This window comes from Erpetoichthys calabaricus, chromosome 5 (assembly GCF_900747795.2).
Source record: "Erpetoichthys calabaricus chromosome 5, fErpCal1.3, whole genome shotgun sequence".
Taxonomy (NCBI): Eukaryota; Metazoa; Chordata; class Cladistia; order Polypteriformes; family Polypteridae; genus Erpetoichthys; species Erpetoichthys calabaricus.
The window spans coordinates 44,307,451-44,331,082 of record NC_041398.2 but is presented as its reverse complement, the minus strand read 5'-3'; the positions used below and the strand labels follow the sequence as shown (position 1 = coordinate 44,331,082).

The 23,632-nt window shown below is 39.3% G+C and overlaps 1 protein-coding gene across 1 annotated transcript in view; it reads right to left on the bottom strand.

The window, feature by feature from the left end:
- Positions 1-1,936: 1,936 nt before the first annotated feature.
- Positions 1,937-23,632, bottom strand: part of sema4f (sema domain, immunoglobulin domain (Ig), transmembrane domain (TM) and short cytoplasmic domain, (semaphorin) 4F) — a 133,219-nt gene continuing 111,523 nt past the window's right edge. The window contains exons 11-14 of the mRNA XM_051928472.1: positions 23,031-23,152; positions 20,390-20,547; positions 16,874-16,929; positions 1,937-10,595 (exon numbers count right to left, since the gene is read on the bottom strand). Of these exons, the coding sequence (XP_051784432.1) occupies positions 9,979-10,595; positions 16,874-16,929; positions 20,390-20,547; positions 23,031-23,152 (953 nt within the window). The 3' untranslated portion in view covers positions 1,937-9,978. The remainder of the gene's footprint in view (positions 10,596-16,873; positions 16,930-20,389; positions 20,548-23,030; positions 23,153-23,632) is intronic.

The following is a 23,632-nucleotide window of genomic DNA, read 5'->3' as shown; positions in this document are numbered from 1 at the left end:
AGAGAAAGGTGACTTCGATTAAAGCTCTAGAGGCCTGAAAGGCGATTTCGACTACAGCTCCAGGCCTAATTACGCATTCATTCAATACACCTATATCAGGTTTGTGGTGCTTATACTTATTACTACTTGACTCGTGCCCTTTTCATCTTACGTTGTTGAAACAGGCTCTTTGTCTAGTAAAGAATGATCAGACCGTCCCGCGAGACTAGACTTTGTGCCAAGAGATTTAACCACGCCCGGGGCCGGAAACAGAAAGTAGAACGTTGTAAAGAATTCAAAAACGTGATACACATGCAGAGCGGGTTAGATATAATGGAAGTAGGAAAATTCGAAAGTCTCAAAAAAATTATAGTAAAGATCGCATTAGTGCAAAGAAATGGAAAATATTACTCGGTGAAATAACGGAACAGCGAAAACAGATCAAATAGTGTTTATGGATGTCTGGGGGAGAAGAGAGACAAGGTAGTGAGACAGAGGGACTGCTGGACAGGCTTTTAAATGTTTGAGGCGCAGCGCGAGTTGCAGATCACACGGCACGGCAGCAGCAGGAAACCAGCAGCTGATCGAGCAAAGAGGAGGTAAAAAAAAAAAAAACTGTGTTTCCCATTGTATCGCATTTTAGGAGGGGGTTTCGGAGGACTGACTGCATCTCCTTGGGGTATTTCAGCCCCCTTCTTCACAACGGCACGTAACGCTGGCTGAGGGGTTGGCAAGCGAAGCGATCAGGGGGTGAAGCCCCTTAGTACTTCAAAAAAACAAACAAGCTGGCCCAGAAAGCTCTTTAAGGTTCACCTGTATATGTGCTCATGCTATGTGCTGTGATTTATTTTTCTTTTGCTCTGGTGTTCCCTGTGAATGAGACTATAAAGACAGACATTTTAAAAAAGGGTGACCAAAGGGTCCTACACTTGCAGGGGATTTTCTCAGGAAAGAGTGCAAAGTTTGTAAAGGGTGATCTTTGCTTTATACAAAGAGGGAAAAAAATCAAAACCTTGCTCTAGGCTTTTGTTGGCGGCACTCCTTTCATGCAACTAACATGACCTTTGTCCCGGACGTGATGTGTATTATGATTTTTTTTTTTTGCTACCACTAAAATATGTGCAGCATATCTGCATTTTTGTTTGTCTTTTGGTTTGCTACACCAATTTAATAAATCAGTTGGCAGTGTTTATCTGGAGGGTTCAAGAAAAAGCCATCAGCTATCTCAGGTATGCTGATGACATGTTTTATTGGCCGAGTCACCAAAGAACTACAGGAGCTGGCGTGCCAAGTTGACAGAGCTGCAAAGGAGTTAAGTGATGAGGACTAACACTGATGAGGATCTTGGTTCGATGGTGGAGTTTTTGGGAATTTGGAGAGTGGACTTACAAAATGATGCTGGTTGTGTAGGTGAGGTTAAGTCGTGGCTGGCAGCAATGGTTAAATTGAAAGTGATCTGGAAAACTAAGTCATTCAGCACCACTAGCGTGTAGTGGCATATGGATACAAGGTCTTGATGCTTAAGAAAGAAGACAAGAAGCATCCAAGCCTTTTACAACAACGAGTTTCTGAGAATCTCAAGACCACTGAACAAGTGTGTAAGCTGGCTAGAACAGAAAGCAAACTGCTGAGTCACATTAAAACCCACAGACTAAGGTACTTTGAGACAAGCGCATGATGCCAGTGACGGTAGTGTGATGACAGGTCTTGTAGCGGGGTCGGAGGGCGCAGAAGACCATGAATATGCTGTTGTGACAACATCATGGTGTGCACTGGCACGTTGGGGGGCGAGTCGAGACAGAAGCAACGACACTGCAGTGATGTGACAAGATACCAATTATTAATTTGCATGGGTGGTACACAGTTTACAACCTTAATCAAAGAGGGCACACGAGCAGCACTGTTCTGAAATAAAGCTGTGAAAGAACTTCAAAGAAAGACCAGCAGAACTGGCTCGTGACAGAGGTAGCTTTATATCACAGATGGGGAAAAAAAAAATCAGACAAAAACGCCCAAAAAGTTAACAAAGAAAACAAAATGTTACTTTATAGTCAGATAATACATTTTTAAATAACTTACAAAAATAAACGTACATATTCAAAGTGTATTTAAATATTACAAAACATTTTTATCTTGAGCTTTTAAAGTTCAGGAGTAACAGAAAACACATCTGCAATTAACTGTTTTTGTGGTGTGTATGTATGTATAGACATTACAGAATATTATTATATTAGTAAATAATGATATATGCATATGTAAAAAGGATGTATGTGCGTGTACATATATATATTATATAAATGTAAAGAGAGAGAGTCTATGTATGTGTGTATGTATTCTGTACACCTACATATACATAAATTAACACACATACAGTCTATCATTTAATAAATCAGACCGATAGTACAGAGAATTTATTGTAAAATGTATTATATGTTGGTCATTCCAGAAGTATTCTTGAAAATTTATATTTTATGTGACATCCAGTTATAGCTTTTTTGGATTTTTCTTTTTCAATCTCATTACTTTATGACAGGCCAAGTAGTTATATATTTAGGTACATTCATAATATCATTTTACAGGAACTTCTTAAAAGAAGGACCCAGCTCTACGAATGTTAGTGTGATTTTGCCCCACGATGTACTGTAAATTAAACCCCGATTAAAGATGTCTCTGCTATGCTCTTGTATACAATTTGCCTGAATTTGAATAGAAACACTTCCCAGCAGCCGTATCCTGGTATCTATAATGACTTTACCGTGGGAGCTTTGTGAAGTTTTAATCTAGTAGACTCTTACTTCAGGGTAATACGTGCAAAGTCTATCTTACGACATAGCAGTACTTGACTAGTAGATGCAGTACTGGAAGGATCTATTGTAAAATTTCACTGGGGTGCTTTTAAAATCTACGTAATAATACGAACCAAATAGTTTTTTGACATCAAAATAATGGAAGAACACTAACAATGTATTGTGCTGTTTATAAGGTGTGGTTATAAAGCGGCAGCTCCCTAAAAGATGCGCCCAGTTAGTAGCCCCATTGTCACCAAGTATACAGTATACACTACAATATTACATTATGTGTGTGTATATAATATACACACATACACACACACATTGTATATATATATATATATATATATATATTATAGGTGCACGCGTACATAAAAACATACATAACTATACATACATACACACAATAAGACATCATGTCTTCCATATTCAAATGTGCACAGAGTTGCAATTCTTTGTAACAAAATGCAAAGGCCTGAAAACGAGAGAGACCCTGTGGTAACATTTGGATGAGAATTCTGCTTTAAAGGACTCCTGACATTGTGCTGCAGGTTATGTACATCCTACTCTTTACAGAAAACGACTGATCATGCACAGTGAAAATGGACAACTATGCCATGCAGCTTGCACAGGCTGAGTGTATAAATCTAAAAACTGAAGGTAAAAATCCCATTCCTTGTCAGTGATGACAGGGTCCGATTCCTGGGGGTTTGGGGCTGGTGCTCCTTCTCTATTGTTACTGCAGTTGTGACATTTTTCTGAATTAAAGTGTTTATTAGTTTGCTGTATTCCTTTGCAAAATGAAAAGATAATAAATTAGAAAAAAAAAAGACACAAAAAAACAGCACTGCAGCCCAAGACAGGATCATATTAGCCCAGGCCTGATGTTATCCATAAAAGCCCCCATTTCCCAGAATCTTCAACAACACCCCCCCACTTATACTTTACAATATACTGTATCAGATAGTCCATGTCTGTCTGAATTTCAGTAGGTATAAAAAGGGTACATTCGGCCCACGTGTCCTTCTCTAATTTAGACAGGCCAGAGTCCATTACCCTGTGGTCACAAACGTTACAGCTGCTACACCTGACTGTTAAAAAACAAAACAAAAAAGAATAACTTCCCATCGAGGAATCTTTTCAAAGCACACCTGAAGAAACATCAGTGAAAAACATTGGTACCATATCAGCCACATAGCATGAGGTTTAAAAATCTTCATTTGGGTTCTAAGCCGGCTTGAGGGCAGTTCACAGCACTTGGTCTTTGTTTCACCTTTAGTCTTTTTGGCGTTCTGTTGTGAGCGCTTTTGCTTTTTTGACACCTGAGACCTGTCAACCTGCCCTGTGTGTTGTAAAACATAAAGTCCTAAGCAGTGACCGACTGAAATATTGGGACAACCTGGCTGCTGGTTTAAAATGGGTGAATGGCCACTGAAGGTGTAAAAGCTAGGTCTGAAGACCATCATCATTTCAATTTCTAGTGTCTGGAATATCCTAATTATTATGATCTTCCCCTCAGTGGTATCAATCAGCACATTTTAAAAACAAATATAAACAGTGTCCGCTATGCCAGTACAGATTATTTCAACACAAAATGTTCATAGTTCTATACAAACGTCTTTATGGAGCCATCGACCTGTCAATGATTTTTTAGAATCTGGAGACAGCATACAGAGACAAGACTTGCCAGATGAGTCAAGTGGCCAACTTGGCTGAACGATAACATTTATAGAAACGAAACAAATTGCAAAATGAGAGATTGTTCATTGCCTGTCATAAATCTCAACAAAGTCAGGTATTCAACTACTATCACATGAATGGAGACTCTGTTCCTTCAGGTCCATGCTTGGCACTTACCAACAAAATGGACAACCAATTTCACTTCTCCAAAAAATGTCACCTGATTGTGAACATTATGAGCTGCAAACTGCAAAGCGGCTAACAGTGGGAGCCAACTGACTTTGCTACTCTTAAGAAAGAGAAGGTGAGAGAAAGAGAAGTCCATACCCACTGATACAAGCCTGTACCTCAGTTGTGTAGGACTGAGGGAAGAACAGTGCAACCTAAACGCATTAAATCCTTCAATCAAACAGTTCACTACACGGGCCAGTCCAGTCATAGCAAGCAGTATGGAATAGTTGCTCCACTTCTGAGCACTGTTACAATCAATCGATGAGGCTCATTCCAGCCTTCCACCAGAGGATGTGCACTACATCCCCGCCATCTTAAGGTGGTGAGAAAACGGGCTTGTGTTAAGAACGTGTCACTACTGCTTTGGGTTGTGTACTGCTGTTTAAGTGATAAAGCTGTGCGTACACAGGTGTTTTATGTTGTGTGCTTATCATTCTGTTCAACTATTAAACTAATTAAGACGCAGACATACCACAAGATAGGTGTTTCTTTTTGACTGTTGAACCGTAACACCTCTTACACTGGATTATGAATGCATTTCTCAAAATTTTTTCTCAGTATTCTGGTGTCTCTGACAGGGTGCAGAAGCCTATACCAGCAACCAGGGCTGTGGAGTTGGGGTCGGAGTTGGCAAAAACGTTCTGACTCCTACTAAATTTAAATTGTAATGTAAAAAAAAAATACAGCAAGTTCAAATATCCCATTTCACAAACAATAGTAATAACTAAGTACTTCTCTGATGTAAGAATAAAGCCCAGTGCACAGTTGTGTTACTACTAGTGTGAAGTTCAGCTGAGCTGTTCTACAACCTGACATTTACATATTGTAATCTGGATTATGGTACATTACAAAAAGTGTTTTCATTTTATTTCAGATATAATGTGTTTAACAAGTTCATTTGAGTATAAACAAGTGTAATGATGTAGGTGGAGGTGTGTGCTATGGCCTGATGTGTGTTTTGGGGTTCTTTTCTTTTCTTTAAACTGCCCAATATGTTAGGGAGTCGGCTTCCTAGTCAGTAATTCTGTGTATGTTGCCTTCCTTCAATAAACATGGAAAATACATTAGCGTATCAAATATGTCGGAGTCAGAAGTACCGGAAACTAAGGAGTCGGGGTTCGAGTTGGAGTCGAAGGATTTATCAGCAACATCAGGTAGAAGACATGGAAATGGACTTGCTCACTCTGGGACAATTAATAAATGAACAATCAGTAACGCAATGTGCACATTTTTACAATATGACAGAAAAAAAGAGCACGTGGAAGAACAATGGTATCTTGAGTGGGAGAATGTGACAGCCCTTCATTTGAAGTTGTTTAGCTCTCTTCACAGTGCAAACCACATGTTAAATTCACTAGAAGGATGGGAGACTAGAGGTCAACAATTCCATGAGCATCAGGACCTGGTTTCTAGAATGGAAGTCGTTCCTTTCAAACAAGTGGTTTTTTTTTTTGGACTATCAAACTCCTCCATGCCGGGCTGCCTTTGGTTTGACTTCATTACAGTCTTAACACTCCAAACTGACAACAAAGACATATTTTGATTTTACCCCAGATGTCTTGCTGAATGAATCTGAAGCCAAACTGGCATCTGCTTTCAGCATAAAGAGGCTAACATTCTGACATTAATGTAGTGAAGAGGAGGGGTGACACTATTTAAACATGGCTGAACATGAAGTGGTCCTCAATAAATAAAAGAATCAACCACTAGGCTTAAGTTGTGCTTTTAACTGAGTTTATTTTGATGCTCCCCTTCATCATTTCTCATCAAAACATGGGGAGAAGCAAAGTTTTTCCTTAAGTCTGTATTTATATACTGTATCAGACTGTCTGACATTTTGTTATTTTATTCATTTTCTAGACTTCTATTCACATCACAAATCAGTATGAAATAGGAGACTACATTCGTAAGAAATTTGCGACCCTGTAGTCAGTCAGTCAGTCATTGTTCAATCTGCAATATCCTAACACAGGGTCACAGGGGTCTGCTGGAGCCAATCCTAGCCAGCACAGGGTACAAGGCAGGAACAAACACTGGGCAAGACGCCAGCCCACCGTAGGGCACACACACAACCACACACCAAGGACAATTTAGGATCGCCAATGCACCTAACCTGCATGTCTTTGGACTTTGGGAGGAAACCCATGCAGACACGGGGAGAACATGCAAACTCCACACAGGGAGGACCCGGGAAGGTCTTCTTACTGCAAGGCAGCAGCGCCACCACTGCGCCACCGTACCACCCTGACCCTGTAGTTACTTCTCTTAATTAGGCAGGTAAGCACCCTAATGGATGAAAATCTGGACAGTTGTAGCACCTTTGACTCACTTTGTGATCCTGTCAAATAAGCTGCCATAGCTCCAATTGTGTAAATTTGGAAATAAATATATATTTTAATTTGTACAACACCTTGGGAGAATAAAAAGACACTGTAGTATTTAAAATACATTTTGGCTAATGTATTTCTGCTTCATCTCAATGTGACTGCTCACTGAACCTTGTATATTTAATTGTTTCACAATTCATGTTACTTTCTGTATATACACAGAATGTACTGTGATGGGGCAATATTTTGATAGATTTCAAAGGATTTAAATGCTTTAGTGCCTTGCAGCAAGGAAACTGGGGTTTGCATGTTCCCCTCATGTCCATGTGGCTTCCCTCCAGGTGTTTTGGCTTTCTCACACTGTCCAAAGACGTGCAGCTTAGGTGGAATGGCTAAAGTGGGCCGTGTGTGTGTGTGTGTGTGTGTGTGTGTGTGTGTGTTCACCCTTTGATGGCCTGGCCCCTGCCCAGGTGTTGTTCCTGCCTTGCGCCCAATACTTGCTGGGATAGACTCCAGCTGCACTGTGACCCTGCCTGCCCTGGGTAAGCGGAATTTGGAAGATGGATGGAGCTATCCCTGAACACAATTCGGTGTGGTGATGATCAGGATGCAACTTTGAGGACATAATAACTTGGTCAGAATAGAACTTGGCAGAGTGGTCACACTCCATAAAATGCTAGAAAGCTACTGATTTTGAGAAACCTCACGCCACTAGATTTTACTCTGTGATTTTGTGGAGTTTTGTTTGGCCTGAAATACCTTAGATATAAAATGACAGCTGTACATATGGCGAGATATGTGCTGTACACATCAGGTTTTTTTAATATATAGATGGTGGTGCAAAAAAAATGTGTAACAAGCCTATGATATTAGCACCTGCGTGTACCTTTCTAAGAATGGAGAATGATCTGAGAGAAAAATCGTACTTAATCGATGTTAGGTTGAAAAATAATCTCTGAATCACTAAACGACTGCAATAAAGCATACACTGCTGCACATTTTTGAACAAAAAAGTCAATTCACCAAAAGGTTCACTAAAGAAGGAACTAGCTCCAGTGTAAACTGAGCTTCAAAGATCCTGCTTCAGTCAACCCTACAAGATGGCAGTCATCAAAGTGAGTGGCCTTACATTGCACATAAGAATGAGAGGTCTGGAAGCTCTAAGTAGCCATATTGATAAAACAGGACAGGAGTAGGTGGAGAAATAAAATGCTACAGAAAACAACATGGTGGTCACAAGTTGACATTTCACATCTGTACGGCTTTGAGCAGGACACTGTATATGGCAGCTGTACGCCACTGCCAGGACTCATCTATGTCAAACTCTGCTTGAATGCTATTTATCATGGAAAATGCCAATTGATCCATTTTGCTAAGCCATGTGGGCAGGCAGACACTGCAGGTTACTGGCCAGAAGGTTCTCAAACATAAAAGCCACAGATTTCAAACTCCACTGCTCCATCACATGCTCACCTCTTTGTAGCTTTGTGAATTTAACATACGCCCTCATATAGAGAACAGCATGGGGGCACCCTAGAACAGAGTATAGAAGCAAAAAACAAAAAACTATATTTGGATTCTCACTCTCGCCACCACATGCATTATTACATCAGCATTTTAACCATATTTTCTATTTACAGCAGCATATATATCCAAACTTCAAAACTGTCCTTCAGGTTCATACATGCTATGTACAAATAACGTTCATTTTCTAGAAGGTGCTGAAGTTGTGCGATTTCCCAGTACATTAATTCCTGATAATTTTCCAATTAACGTAAGTAAGAAAGCAAATGTCTTAAAAACATTTGCTAGGATGCTGAGAATATGCAGTTCTTTTCAAACTGTAAAACACATTCCATTTCCTTAGGAAAAGCCTGTGAGAAAATGCCACCATGATGCCACATAAGCAGCACGTGCCACCTCTAATACGTGGATTTCAGGCTTTGGGGATTTCTAAAATGGGGCCTTGCAAGTCGTGGAAGATAAAAACAGGTGTCTTCAGGGCTCGATGTACAAAGGTGCACAAACAGCATCAGAACTTTACAAACGGACTATCACCCCCCTCCAGACCCGGACAGTTCTTTGGTGCACAGTCATGGTTACCTTTTCTGCTTCATTCTAATAGAGTGCAAAAAGAGCATGCCTATTAACACATACATACACTTCCCACTTGGGTTCAAAGGGCTTTCTTAGCCTAAAACCAACTCCACTCCCCTTCCCAAGAAAACAGCAAAAGTATTCTTTGATCCAGGGAGGCCCAGAGACCCTGATCCTCTGGTACAAGTCACCCCCTAGCAACAAGGTGCTGAGAACCGTACAATGGGCCCAAAGAAAGCCCTGCCATTTATGGCTCAGAAGCCAGCTCATCTGGGGCTCAAATCCAAGGATTCTTCAGCCATTACACTGGATCATTGTGAAAGCGGGGCTGTGCAGTGCAAATCGAAGACACTTCCTTGAATTAGGAATTTTGAATCATTCCAAAAGAAAAAAAGTACAATAAATTAACATTAAAAGAGAGAAAATCATTCCAGTGCAAAACCAGAGCCTCAAGTGTGGCTGTCAGTGGTAGCAAGGGCTAAATTGAGCTTAGGCACAGAATGAGGGTAGAGCTCAACTCTCTCAGAAACCATTATCACTCTCGCAAATAAAAGATTTGGAACCCAAAGATTTCTCTTCATATTGTGCTGCTTTTTCCTTTCCTTTGACATGTCAGAAGAGAAACCCAAAGCATCTATAGACTCCAAATGTGCTGATGTGCTGGTCTAATGGAAAACTACTTCCATGTATATCGTTTGCTGCCTTGGTGGAACGACTCTAAGCTTCAAGAGAGCAACATGAATCCTTACTTCCTTGCAGTTCTAAAGAGTCAGGAGAAAAAATCTACAATTTGTAATCCATGAGTAGCAAACAGCAGCACAGCAATAAGAGAGGTTGGAGATTTATCTTGCTGCCCCAGACCGAGAATGTATTTCTTAAATTGAACTTTCTTCACATGTGTCCAAAGGAGTGCCGACAAGTTTCATGATCACTGGGGTGTCGCCGTTCTCCTTACTTTCTTCACATATTTCATTAATATTACTGTAAAGGGCATGTCCATTTGCCAAGCCATTCCTTTTAGCTGTGAGGGGAATGCCCTCAGATGCTAGACTTGGGCTGCTGGGTGTGTTAGGGGTAGCCTCATAATGGAGTCCCAGCTTTTCTGGCTCTTTGGGTTTGGTGTCTGTCAATCTGTTGTAAATGCAGATTCCAGCAGCACCAATCAAAACTCCCAGCATGAATAATAAAAACGACACTCCCACAGTGTACTTCCTCTCTGTACCGACGAGTGCCTTGTTCAAAGGGTTCTCAAGATTCACCTCATAGGAGGCCATGTCACAGCCCAGTTTGTTTTCGGCACAGCTGCATTTGTACTCCCCCATGCTTTCCTCGGATACTACGATCTCAAGACCATCGACATGTTGTTTGGGAACAGGAAACTGCCTGGGGTATTTCCAGGTACAGGATGACCAAGTGGAAGGGGGTAAGCAGGAGAGGATTAGACGAGATCCAAGCGCTGCTTTCATAGACTTTTGAGGCGGAGAACAGATTCCTGAAAAAGAATTTTAAAAATTCATTAGCTTATCTTAAGATGCAGACAATGCTAATAAGTTATCAACATCAACAGTTATCATCCATTACAGACTCTGTGTCACCGTAACTGTACGGTTGGTGCAACGGAGCTGGCACTGAACAGCTGTGTCCTTAGTATGGCTAATCATTCAGACACAGTATAAAAGGTGAGACAGCTGGCACAGAAAAAAATGCAGTATACACAAAGATGGCAGCATGGCACGATCCTAACATCCCTTGTAATAAAGCACAAAATCAATACTGAGATATCTTCCCTTAGGTAAGATTTTCTTGAATTAGGTCTTAGAAGCTCTGATTAGTTCAAATTACACTCAGGGCAAAAAAAGGCCTTGACCATGCAGAGCTGCTCATCAGTTTCTATGAAGTAGGAAATCACCACACACAGGGATCACAGCACGTACTGCATTACGAACATGCAGCAGCAGTACGAGAGAAGGCAGCTGCCAATCATAAGATGTGTGTGAAGATTCAAGTCTGTTGGCAGCGCATGTTCACAGCATATGAGCGGTGCAGAAAAAACGACTGAGACGGGGGACGCGAGTGCAGGAGAGTGTGACTAAAAATCTATTTCACTGTTGAAATGGATAAAAGTTAATATCACAACCCGATTTCAGTTTTCAGCTGAGTAGACGGATTAAAACATTCACTCTGATATTACGCTGAACTACCTGGAAATGGCATGAGAACAAGCTGACAGCCATTTTACCACTGAAATCTACCAATACAAATTATCCTTGTTTTTAAATCCTTGTAGAAGAACTCTGTACTTAGGGGTGAGCAGTGAGAGGAAGCAGGGATGGGTATGTGGTTACTACCTTTCTCCTTTCTCAATATTTCTTTACATATACTTGCAGCCATGTGTGAATCAAGCCTTGTAATGTATAGCATGTACTAACATAAAAAAAATAAAAAGTGTTGAACGATACCATTTGATGCCAAGGCAGTTTCTGTGTTTAAATGCAGACAAAAAGATTTAAATCTTGATAATTAGAGGACACAAAATTAATTTTCCATAGAAACAATGTAATTTTTACTCCCCCATGTTCTTTACAGCAGTGTTTTTCAACGACTGGGTTGCGACCCACTTTTGGGTAGCAGCTGCTGCCAGTGCATCGCATGTTGCTATGGTTCATATTAGTAGTGGGTTGCCGCTCTGACGATCGTGCTCCTTTCATCAAGGGGATATAAGGACAGTCTCGACTCACCAAGGTGAAACTCTGGTGATCACACACAATTTGCCCCATTGGTGGGTCGTGGTGATGCTTATATGGAAAAAACAGATTGTGAGAACAAAAAGGGTGAGAAACACTGCTTTATAGGATTGTGGGGTGCAAGAGTCTACCCCAATAAGATCGGAAGCACAAGGCAGGAACAGGAAAAAAGCCTGGAAAAGACAACAGCCCATTGCAGAAGCAATATATCTCTGCTGCTCACATTGTGAAGAGGGGGACTGAACGCACCCCAAGGAGACGTGGTCGCTCCTCCGACACCCCCTCTTAAATGGTGATACAATGGGAAACACATGCAGTTTTTTTTACCTCCTCTTTGCTCGATCAGCTGCTATTGCTGCTACTGCTGTGCCACGTGATCAGCATTTTGCGCGGTGCACTTCTGTCATATCACCTATGTCCATAAATTCAATCTCTTTTCACTTTTATCTTTTCATCAATATCACATTTAATTTTGATTCCGTGTTTGGAATTACATCTTGACAAAGCAACGTATAACTGCCAGTGAGTGAATATCGTTTCTTTCTCTCTACAAGAAATGTGTCTGACATAACAACACAGGAATTTTCCAAATCTGTTTGCATAAGCTCTTGTCTCGCGGGGCTTCCAGCCCCGGGCGTGGTTACATCTCTTGGCACGAAGTGAAAGTGACTCTGAGACAATCACATCTCATCTCCTTCGAAGATTTTTTTTTTATAATAGAGATTTATCTCATGCAGTGATAAGAACATAAGAAATTTGACAAATGAGAGACCATTCAGTCCTAGCGCTTGTTTGTTTAGCTAATAGCTAAGCTGTCCCAATATCTCATCGAGATGATGAGCATTGTGAAGACCTGGATTAGGTCCCCATGCAGTCTTCTCTGCTAAAGACTAAACGGATTTAATTCTCTGAGTCTGCCAAAGTACACCATGTCCTTAAGTCCTCCTCTGTGTTTCTTGTAGCATTGTGACCAGAACTGCACACAATACTCCAGATGCAGTCCTACTAGCACATTATATAGCTGAAGAATAATGTCCCTTGATTTCTATCGAAGTGTTTATGATATAACTCAACATTTTATTTGCCTTTTTAATTGCTTCTGTGCATTGCTTAGATGATGAAAGTGTTTCAAGATCCTTTTTAGAGTTTCCTTCTTTTAGGACAGTGTCTCCTATCTTGTATTATTAATTGATGTTCCTCATGCCCACATGCAGCACTTTACAGATTCCTACATTAAACTGATTTTTCCAAGTGTTTGTCCCATTCTGAAGCTTGTTCAGGACATTTTGAATTGGTTTTGCTGCCTTCTCAGTTTCTTTCATCTGTCCTGATTTACTGTCATCTGTAAATTTAACAAGTTTACTAACTATACTGGGAATCAATGTCATTAATATAAATCAGGAAAAGTAATGGTCTAAGGACAGACCCCCGTGGAACTCCGCTGCTGCGTGGAGCATTCTCATTTTACCTGCACGCTCTGTTTCCTGACGGTTATCTCTGAAGCCTATAGGTGTGGGCCTGTGTCAAAGGCTTTTCGAAAGTCTAAGTAAAGTCTGTCATATGCTTGGCTTTTGTCAGCTATTTCAGCTGTCCAAAAAATTTAAAAAGCTTTTGGATGGCAGGATCTTCCTCTCATAAACCCATGCTGGCTGTTACTTGGTATATTACTTTCAAATAGGTACCTTTCTAATGTATTTCTTTTCATAGATGCAATTATTTTTCATGATACAAAATTAAGACTTATTGGTCTGCAATTTTTTCTCCCTTCTTGCAGGGAGTCATGGAGTCACATTTTCAACTCTCGTACCAGTACTTCTGCTTTCTTAAGTGACTGCTCAAATATGCCTAACAAAAGTTTATTAATGATACCTTTCATTTCTTTCAATAGGTAAAATCCCACAAAATGTCAAAAAATAGTTTTAAATCCCATGTTTTCGTGCAGAACAAAGATAATATATTTTCTGACATAATACAAGTTTATGGTGACCAATGCTTGAAAAAATATTAAAAAAGCCCAAGAACAAATCTCACATATTCCACAAGTCAAGTCATCCAGACCACAGGTGTCGAACTCCAGGCCTGGAGGGCCGCAGTGGCTGCAGGTTTTCATTCTAACCATCTTTTTCATTAGTGACCAGTTTTTGCTGCTAATTAACTTCTTTTGCTTTAGTTTTAATTAACTTGACTCAGGCCTCTTAGTTGTCTCTTTTTTTAATTAGCAGCCAAACAATAATGAGACACAAAACAAGCCGCCACATGACCAGCTCACCTGTGCCCGTCACACAATATCTGAAAATAAAGAAAAGTGAAGGTCTCGGTAAGGTTGATCTCTCAGGTCACCAAAACATTTTGATGAACAAAAAATCAAAAGTTTTGGAAATGTCTTCTATGGCAGAATGAGAGCAGCAACAGGCCACAGAATTAAATAACGGCTTAATTAACAGCAAGAATCAGCTTCTCATTAATAGATTGGTTGGAGTGAAATTGGTTGGAGTTTGAAATCTCAGCTTAGCTGGTCATCTGTTGGCTCGTTTCACATCTCATTTCTGTTTGACTGCCATTTCACGAAGAAACAAATCAATTGAGGGGACTGAATCCTTAAAAACAGGGCTATTAAAATGAAGGGAAAAGGAAGTTAATTAGCAGTGAAAATTGGTCACTGATTAGGAAAAGGGTCAGAATGAAAACCTGCAGCCACTGTGGTCCTCAAGGCCTGGAGTTTGACACCACTGATCCAGACGTATGTTGACAACATCATAAACACGTGTATTTTTACTAAAATACTGTTAAATAAACCACTTCTTGAAAATACTCTCATGAATGAAAATAAAAAGTGATCAGATCTGAATGAGCATTTCAATTGTGGACCCACCTCCCGTCATTATATTTATATTCATAGCAGTGAGCCACAACTGGAGCATCTCTGAATTATTTAGCAGCAGGCTGTGAAACTGCATGGGTGAATTGACCTTCTGGTTGATGACACATCTCAGATATGCACAAGTATGAGGCATATTCTCTTCCTGATAATGTTTTCACTTACTCTTCTTTAACTTTTAATCTGCAGTTATACATGTCTCTTAGTGCATGCTTTTTTTAGTGCACATGATGTGCAATGTTATGCATTGAATAAACTGTTACTGGGCTGAATTCCTGATGAATGAGGTGGGGAGGCAGGTCTTCAAGTCAAATGCTCAGACAGGAGGTCTGAACAAGTTACATTTTCATTCAAAAGACATTAAATTTCTTTCTTCTTTCTAGAAGAGGGAATCCTGGATCAAACCAGCACAGGAAAAAAGGGGCATGGCCCCAATATACAACTGCATAAGAGAATAAGGACATACATGTCTGTAGTTTGAGAAACAAACATCTCACAGGTCTTTAGGCTGCTGACTCAAATTCACACCAAATACCTGTGTCATCTGCAACATTGAAACGAAAAGGTTAAAAAGGGCAAACAAGCCCAGATAGTGCATGGTGGGTTTCTGGGTGGTTTCAACCTTTTCTTTCCAGATATGGCTTTATCTTTAAAACTCTGCCAGCCTCCCGCAGTTGTACTTTCACTATGACAGATGTCACTGGAATTTGGCCAGTCACTTCTCTACTAAATAATATGACAGGAAATAACAACTGAAGAGCAGGCTTTAAAACTTGAAATTTCCTTGACGACTAAAAGCTGTGCCCATATTTTATAAAATCAGTAGTTTCATCCATTTCAGTAACCTGTTTTAGTTAGTTTGATCCATTTTCCTTTCACACTTTCCAACTGTATAATACATTTTTAAGCCATTTAGAAGAATAAGGAGCACAGGGACCTTCGGTTGAGCAAAGTTTGACAGGGTTATACCAAAGGCAGCTGAATGCGAATTATCATACAGAATATGGATGTTCCATTTGGAATAACTCTAAAGAGGGAAAAGATAAACGTCAATCGAAGTTCATAAGGCCTCTGACGACAGAGTAAAAACAGATAAACTAGCTGCTGCTGTCAAATATTATTATGCTGACATTATTCATTTATTAATGTGCACAATGTCTCAAAAATGTCTACAAACATAGAGGAAATATTCTGACACTGATGGAACCACAACTGAAACTGCCTTTTGGTAGTCACACGTGCATAACCAAAAAAATTATGCACATAAATTCAATGCTGTTTCTGCCTCTCTTTCATTGGTATTCTTTAATAAACTTCTTGTTAACTTGAGTGTGCATTCCCTACATACAATAAAAATGATCCTGGAGTGTGATTTGAAAAAGAAATTATCCAAACTCCCTTCTTTTACTTTGCAGAATTTAAAGATCTCTCTTTTTCTCTCTTAACAGCTTTTAAATTACCGATATTTTCCAGCAGTTATTGGTACAAACAGCAGCATTCTCTTCAGTGATCATTTCACACCTAAGGCTATTTACAGCGGAAACATTTTGCAAAAATAACACGGAAACAAATCCTAGCAAAATATCACCACTTCACAAGATAATAGCGTTATGACGTGACTAACAGGGACCCATATCATATTATTTCACTGAGAGAAAAATACTTAAACAGAAGCAAAATAAAATAATTTAAACCACACTTATAAATTGCCACATCAAAGCAATCATTTTTTGATTTTTGATTTGATATACATGTTAGTTTATTTGCAGTTGACGAAAAGTATGTGAACATAAATACAGATCTAGTCTGTGCAGACTCTCAGAAATGGCAGACTAGTGAGAAAGAATACAGAACAGGAGAGAGAAAGAAGGGTAACATGGCTGTTTTGTTGGTGACTATAAATGTTCTTATTTATGATTACGTGTTGTTAATACACGAATATTTAACAGGCACACAACTAAAACTTCTATACAAAAAAAACTAATTAAGGAAAAACTTTGGTAAGAATGTCAGACAAAATCACCTTCTTTAATACTTCAGAGCCGTAGCTAAAAGATTCAAACACTCTTTGCACAGACTGCACAACTATTAGTCTAGCAAAACCGACTACTTTCTAAATAGATAGTCGAGGGAGAAAGAAAAAAATACCTTCTTCAGCAGGACATAAACCTGTAGCATTTCCAACATTGACATCTTGGAGAAGCCTTAATAGAAGCATTGAAGTTGAAATAGAGAAAACAAGATAAAAAAGTGAATTATTGCAAACAATACAATGTTTATTAAAATATACAATATATAATGGTTAGTTTTAAAGACATGTCCATTGACATAGAAAACATACTGTGAAGTTCACACACAGTGAATAGAGTTAACATTGTAGAAATCTGTCACTGGATGGTAATACATTAGTTGTAATGGTGAAGGAAACAAGCCATACTAAAGACTTCTTTTACATAATGTTCAGACTCACTATTCTGAACTGTGAATTTAAAAATCTATCTAGATTATCTAGTATCAAATTAATGGAAGGGATTCTTAAGGAAAAGACTGAGCAACAAATGGCCAAAACAGGAGTGTTAGTCAAGTATCAGCCTTTGATCAGACGAGGAAGGTCATGTTTTACCAACATGCTGGAATTCTAGGATTTAGGAGTCGGGAGTAAACTTTATGCTATTAATTACCAGACAGTGTTCAGAAGCCATTAAGAAGGCAAACAGAATGTGAGGTTTTTAGTACGATGTGTGGAGTACAAGTCCAAGGAGGCTATGCTGAAGCTTCATAACACACTGGTGAGGCCTTGTCTGGAGTACTGTGTGCAGTTTTGGTCTCCAGGCTACAAAAAGGACATAGCATGGCTGTAAAAAGTCTAGAGAAGAGCAACAAGGCTGATTCCAGGGCTACAGGGGATGAGTTATGTGGAAAGATTAAAAGAGCTGAGCCTTTTCAGTTTACACAAAAGAAAATTAAGAGAAAACATGATAGAAATGTTTAAAATCATGAAAGGAATTAGTACAGTGGATTGAGACTGTTACTGTAAAATTAGTTCAGCAACAACACAGGAACACAGTTGGAAACTTGTTAAGGGTAAATTTCGCACACGTGTTAGCAAGTTTTTCTTCACACAGAGAGCAATGAACATGTGGAATAAGTTACCAAGTAGTATGATAGACAATAGGTCTTTTAAAACTAGACTTGATGTTGTTGAATTAATTGGATAGGATTGGTTATCTATGTTGAGCTGAAAAGCCTGTTCTTGTGAAATTTTTTTTAATGTTCTAAAATATCTATGTAAATATTTAATATCTCTTACCCAGTGTGTGCCTTGACTGACTGACAGACAGACAGACAGACAGACAGATACCGTGTTTTTCCCAAAAATAAGCCCTACTCAAGATTGTCAGCTGAAAAGTAAGGCACCTAAGGCCAGGTTTATACTTCACGCGATGTGACGCTTCTGCCTGAAACATCCATTAAATTCCGAGGACACCTTGCCACAATATCTCTGAAAAGGATGTTTAATGATTACATCCATCAATTCGGGGTTGCGCTGATTCCAGCAGCATCGGCGCAAGACAGAAACCAAATCTCTGGACAGGACATCAGCACATCGCAAGGTGAACACAAGCACACACATACACTGCCATCATTGTAGCTTCACCAAATCCCTAAACCTTCATGTCTTTGGAAGGAAAACTGAGCACACTGTGGAAACCCACCAGGAAAACATGCAAACTCCAGGCAGGGATCACAAGGGACGTGACTCCCTGCGAGACAGCAGCGCTACCGCTCTGCCACCATGCCACCCCATAGGTGTAATTATTAACAGGATTCATTATTTAAACAAAGTTAATGATTTATCTGTAAAATGTAAGATACACATTTTAATACATTTCATCATGAAAGTGATCAAGTATAAATGTAAGAATTCTAAATGTGCAGAGAGCTGGAATATCATAAATTTAATGTGTTCTGTGTGATGATCTATTGCTGCTTGCCGCTGCTGTCAGGTCAGGAGGAAGCCCCAGAAGCGTGTAGCAATTTAACAACTGGGATGACGTTTATGATGGTCAGCTTTAATGATAAAGTAAACTACAAGGTTAAAGTGGACATTTCGAGTTTAAAGCCAAAATTTCCACTTTAATCACAAAATAGACATTTTCATTATGTTCTTATTTTTTTTTTCTCTGTGGCTCAAATACACCGCTGTACATTCAGATGGTATTGTAAGTTACAAAAAAAAAAAAAGACAGTACAGAAGATGGTATGCGAGACTTAAAATGCATCGTGTCTTTACTTTGGGGAATATGCGACGCTTGAATATCAAAGCAACATAAATATATTTGTATGTCAGCATTTTGCTTCACCACATCAAACCATTTATCAAACATCGAAGCACGCACATCAGTCCTGGAGGATCCTAAAAGCGGCTGGATTAGCAAGAAATTCAGGCTGAAATTCAGGGTTTGACTGTAGAGAGTTTTGACAATATTCCAGAAGAAGCTGACATGACTGTATTTGGATAAATGTATATTGTTGTACATGAATAAATATAAGATATCCCCTGAAAATAAGCCCAAGTGCATCTTTTGGAGCAAAAATTAATATAAGACCCGGTCTTATTTTTGGGGAAACATGGTAGTTTGTTAAAAAACTTGACCAAATTAAAATGACTGACTTAACAAAGATGCTACACTGTGTGTTGTAAGTGTTCTACCATGAGATCTAACTGGGTTAGTCCACCAGAAATCAGGATCCACCAGAAATCAGGATCACTTGGACTTTTATTTTTCACACAAAACCTATTGAACTATTAAATTATGAAAAATAACCATTAGTTTCACATGGAAAGAGAAGCCTTTAAGTTTGGGATGTTTGCAACATAGAAAAAAAGAAAAATAGAAAGAGGGTAGAAATGCACAAGACGTCTCCATACCCAATAAAACTGGTGAGATAAAAACCTCAGTGTACAAAAGTAATGTTTTAAGCAGTTATGTCCCAAGAGTTATCTAAATCATTACTTGTATCTGTGCATTAAGTATCTTTCAGTAAGAATCATTTAAATACATTTTCTATGTTGGCTACTATTGGTTTTACTGTGTTTTATTAATTTTGCTTTATTGCGATAGCAAGTTTAGATTGTTTGGTGGGGCCAAGGCGTCATTAGAGCATCTAATGTGGGTGATTGCATAGGCCCACAGGGGTTAGTAGCTGAGAAGACAACAGTAGCAGTGTGGAGAGCAGAAGCCTGCTTTGTTGAGTGACACTCAGGTCTGAAAAGATTTGTTTGGTCTGTTTTTGTCAGGCTAGTAAGACTCTTTGCTTGTCAAGTCAAGTCAACTTTATTTATAAAGCACTTTACATACAACAGCCGCTGACCAAAGTGCTTGAGGCAGATGCACATGTGCAGGTATGCCATACACATGGGATGCTGCATGGAACCCTCAGTTTGCTTAAGGTCCTTGTCAAATTGTGGATAAAGCTGTCCACATAGGGCATTATAAAGAAGTCTCATTTAACTTAAAGCAGCTGCCCATGCGAAGGTAAAACTGTACACATGTGGTGTTATAAAGCAGCAATATAAAGCATTCAAACACACATTGTAGGGTAAACAAAATAAACAAAGGAACTCCCACAATGATACACAAGTGTAATACTGGTACTTACCCCACATCATGCTGAAACCACACACACTCTTTCTGATTGGTATTCCACCCACAGTTTGGGTCCCGAGAAATAACACACTCATAGCAGCTTCTGTGCTGGCTGCAGTTGGCCAGTGGCAGCTTTACCACTTCACTAGGGGACCCAAGAAACACAAAGTCCTACAACAGAGGGGCATACATTTATTTTCTACAATCACAAAAAAAAAGCAAAATGTAAAGCATCGTTACTTACATTCTCACAATATTACCTCAACCAAAAAAAATATCAAAAAGCCTACTTTTACATGATGTCCCATTATTGCAGTGAGAAGGATATTTATTCTACTGAAACATCAAGCTTTGTCTCAGTAAAGTCAATCAAAAAATGTGTAAAGGTAGAAGTCAGAATGACATATGCACTGAAGTACTTCCTCCATATTGATTTGACATTTACTGTAATTGCATCATGTTTTACTAAACTGAATTACTGAATAATTGCAGTTATAAAAAAGAAGCCATGAAACTGGACAAGCAAAGCTACATTTGTTAAATGAACTGGCTACTTGTGTCTTGAGACCTAATACAAACCTAATGGTCCTTTACCACTATTAAATGTCGGCTTTGGGACATTGACGTAAAGTTAAAGCAAACTAACAAGAAAGGGAAACCACGGACATGCCTACATGTTTATATCTGGTAAAGAATGAAAGAAACAAGCACTGGACTGTTAACTGGAGTTTCTGTTTTCCTCACCTTCTCCATTAACTAGTCATACAGTTAGGTCCATAAATATTTGGACAGAGACAACTTTTTTCTAATTTTGGTTCTGTACATTACCACAATGAATTTTAAATGAAACAACTCAGATGCAGTTGAAGTGCAGACTTTCAGCTTTAATTCAGTGGGGTGAACAAAATGATTGCATAAAAATGTGAGGCAACTAAAGCATTTTTTTTAACACAATCCCTTCATTTCAGGGGCTCAAAACTAATTGGACAAATTAAATAACTGGAAATAAAATGTCCATTTCTAACACTTGGTTGAAAACCCTTTGCTGGCAATGACAGCCTGAAGTTTTGAACTCATGGACATCACCAGATGCTGGGTTTCCTCCTTTTTAATGCTCTGCCAGGCCTTTACTGCAGCGGCTTTCAGTTGCTGTTTGTTTGTGGGCCTTTCTGTCTGAAGTTTAGTCTTCAACAAGTGAAATGCATGCTCAGTTGGGTTAAGATCAGGTGACTGACTTGGCCATTCAAGAATTTTCCACTTCTTTGCTTTAATAAACTCCTGGGTTGCTTTGGCTGTATGTTTTGGGTCATTGTCCATCTGTATCATGAAACACCGCCCAATCAATTTGACTGCATTTAGCTAGATTTGAGCAGACAGTATGTCTCTGAACACCTCAGAATTCATTCGGCTGCTTCTGTCCTGTGTCACATCATCAATAAACACTAGTGTCCCAGTGCCACTGGCAGCCATGCACGCCCAAGCCATCACACTGCCTCCACCGTGTTTTACAGATGATGTGGTATGCTTTGGATAATGAGCTGTTCCACGCCTTCTCCATACTTTTTTCTTGCCATCATTCTGGTAGAGGTTGATCTTGGTTTCATCTGTCCAAAGAATGTTTTTCCAGAACTGTGCTGGCTTTTTTAGATGTTCTTTAGTAAAGTCCAATCTAACCTTTCTATTCTTGAGGCTTATGAGTAGCTTGCACCTTGCAGTGCACCCTCTGTATTTACTTTCATGCAGTCTTCTCTTTATGGTAGACTTGGATATCGATATGCCTACCCCCTGGAGAATGTTGTTCACTTGGTTGGCTGTTGTGAAGGGGTTTCTCTTCACCATGGAAATGATTCTGCGATCATCCACCACTGTTGTCTTCCGTGGATGTCCAGGTCTTTCTGCGTTGCTGAGTTCACCAGTGCTTGCTTTCTTTCTCAGGATGTACCAAACTGTAGATTTTGCCACTCATAAAATTGTAGCAATTTCTCGAATGGGTTTTTTCTGTTTTCGTAGCTTAAGGATGGCTTCTTTCACCTGCATGGAGAGCTCCTTTGACCGCATGTTGTCTGTTCACAGCAAAATCTTCCACATGCAAGCACCACACCTCAAATCAACTCCAGGCCTTTTATCTGCTTAATTGATAATGACATAATGACGGACTTGCCCACACCTGCCCATGAAATAGCCTTTGAGTCAATTGTCCAATTACTTTTGAGCCCCTGAAATGAAGGGATTGTGTTAAAAAAATGCTTTAGTTGCCTTACATTTTTATGCAATCGTTTTGTTCACCCCACTGAATTAAAGCTGAAAGTCTGCACTTCAACTGCATCTGAGTTGTTTCATTTAAAATTAATTGTGGTAATGTACAGAACCAAAATTAGAAAAAAGTTCTCTCTGTCCAAATATTTATGGACCTAACTGTATGTCACTTAAAATGTTACAAGGATTTTATACTACTGTGGTCTGTTTCTGCTTATTTTTTAAAGTTCAATGAATTAGCTTTTGTGATGTTTGAGCTTTGTGAACACTTATATGATTTATTATCATATACTAGTTTTAAATATGTGTAAGCACTCAGAGACTGAATTCAGCAAAGATCCCCATACAAGCTCTTGAATTGAAAGTGGCTGCTTCTTATCATTTAAGATGTCCTGTACCTGATATAGCTGGATGTTTTGAATTGGCTGTTCTGTAGAGAACAATGTTGTTTTATCAATCACCAGTGCCTCTTCTTCATTACTGGTATGTCTGTAAACAGCTTTATGAAGCTCCCCTCGGTCTGTGCAAAAACAACCAGGAAAATGTGGAGAAATTAATCACTAAATGAATTAGGGAAGGGAAGAAAAGACATTACAGAGTCTGAAGCCAACCTACAATGTGTTGTATCAGTCTGGGGAATATAAATTAGCATCAAAAGTAAAATGCAGTGTAAAATCTTTACTGCACCGATTAGCTGTATTATGTGTTAATTACTGGAGGTGTAATAACATGAATAAATTTTTGACTGATACCACTGGAAACCTAAATAATGTAACACGTGAAATAAAGTGAAAAAATAGACAGTTCACAGTGATCTGTGACATACAGCACTAAGACAGAGAGAAACAAAACAATTCTATCCTATTAACCAGGAGTTCCATCAACTACAGCAGGATGACTCTCATAAATAAACTGCTTGAAGGGAATACCAGGAGCCACAAACATACCTGACAACCAGGGATTCGTTTTGCTAGGCAGGAAAGCTGGTTAGGGACATCTC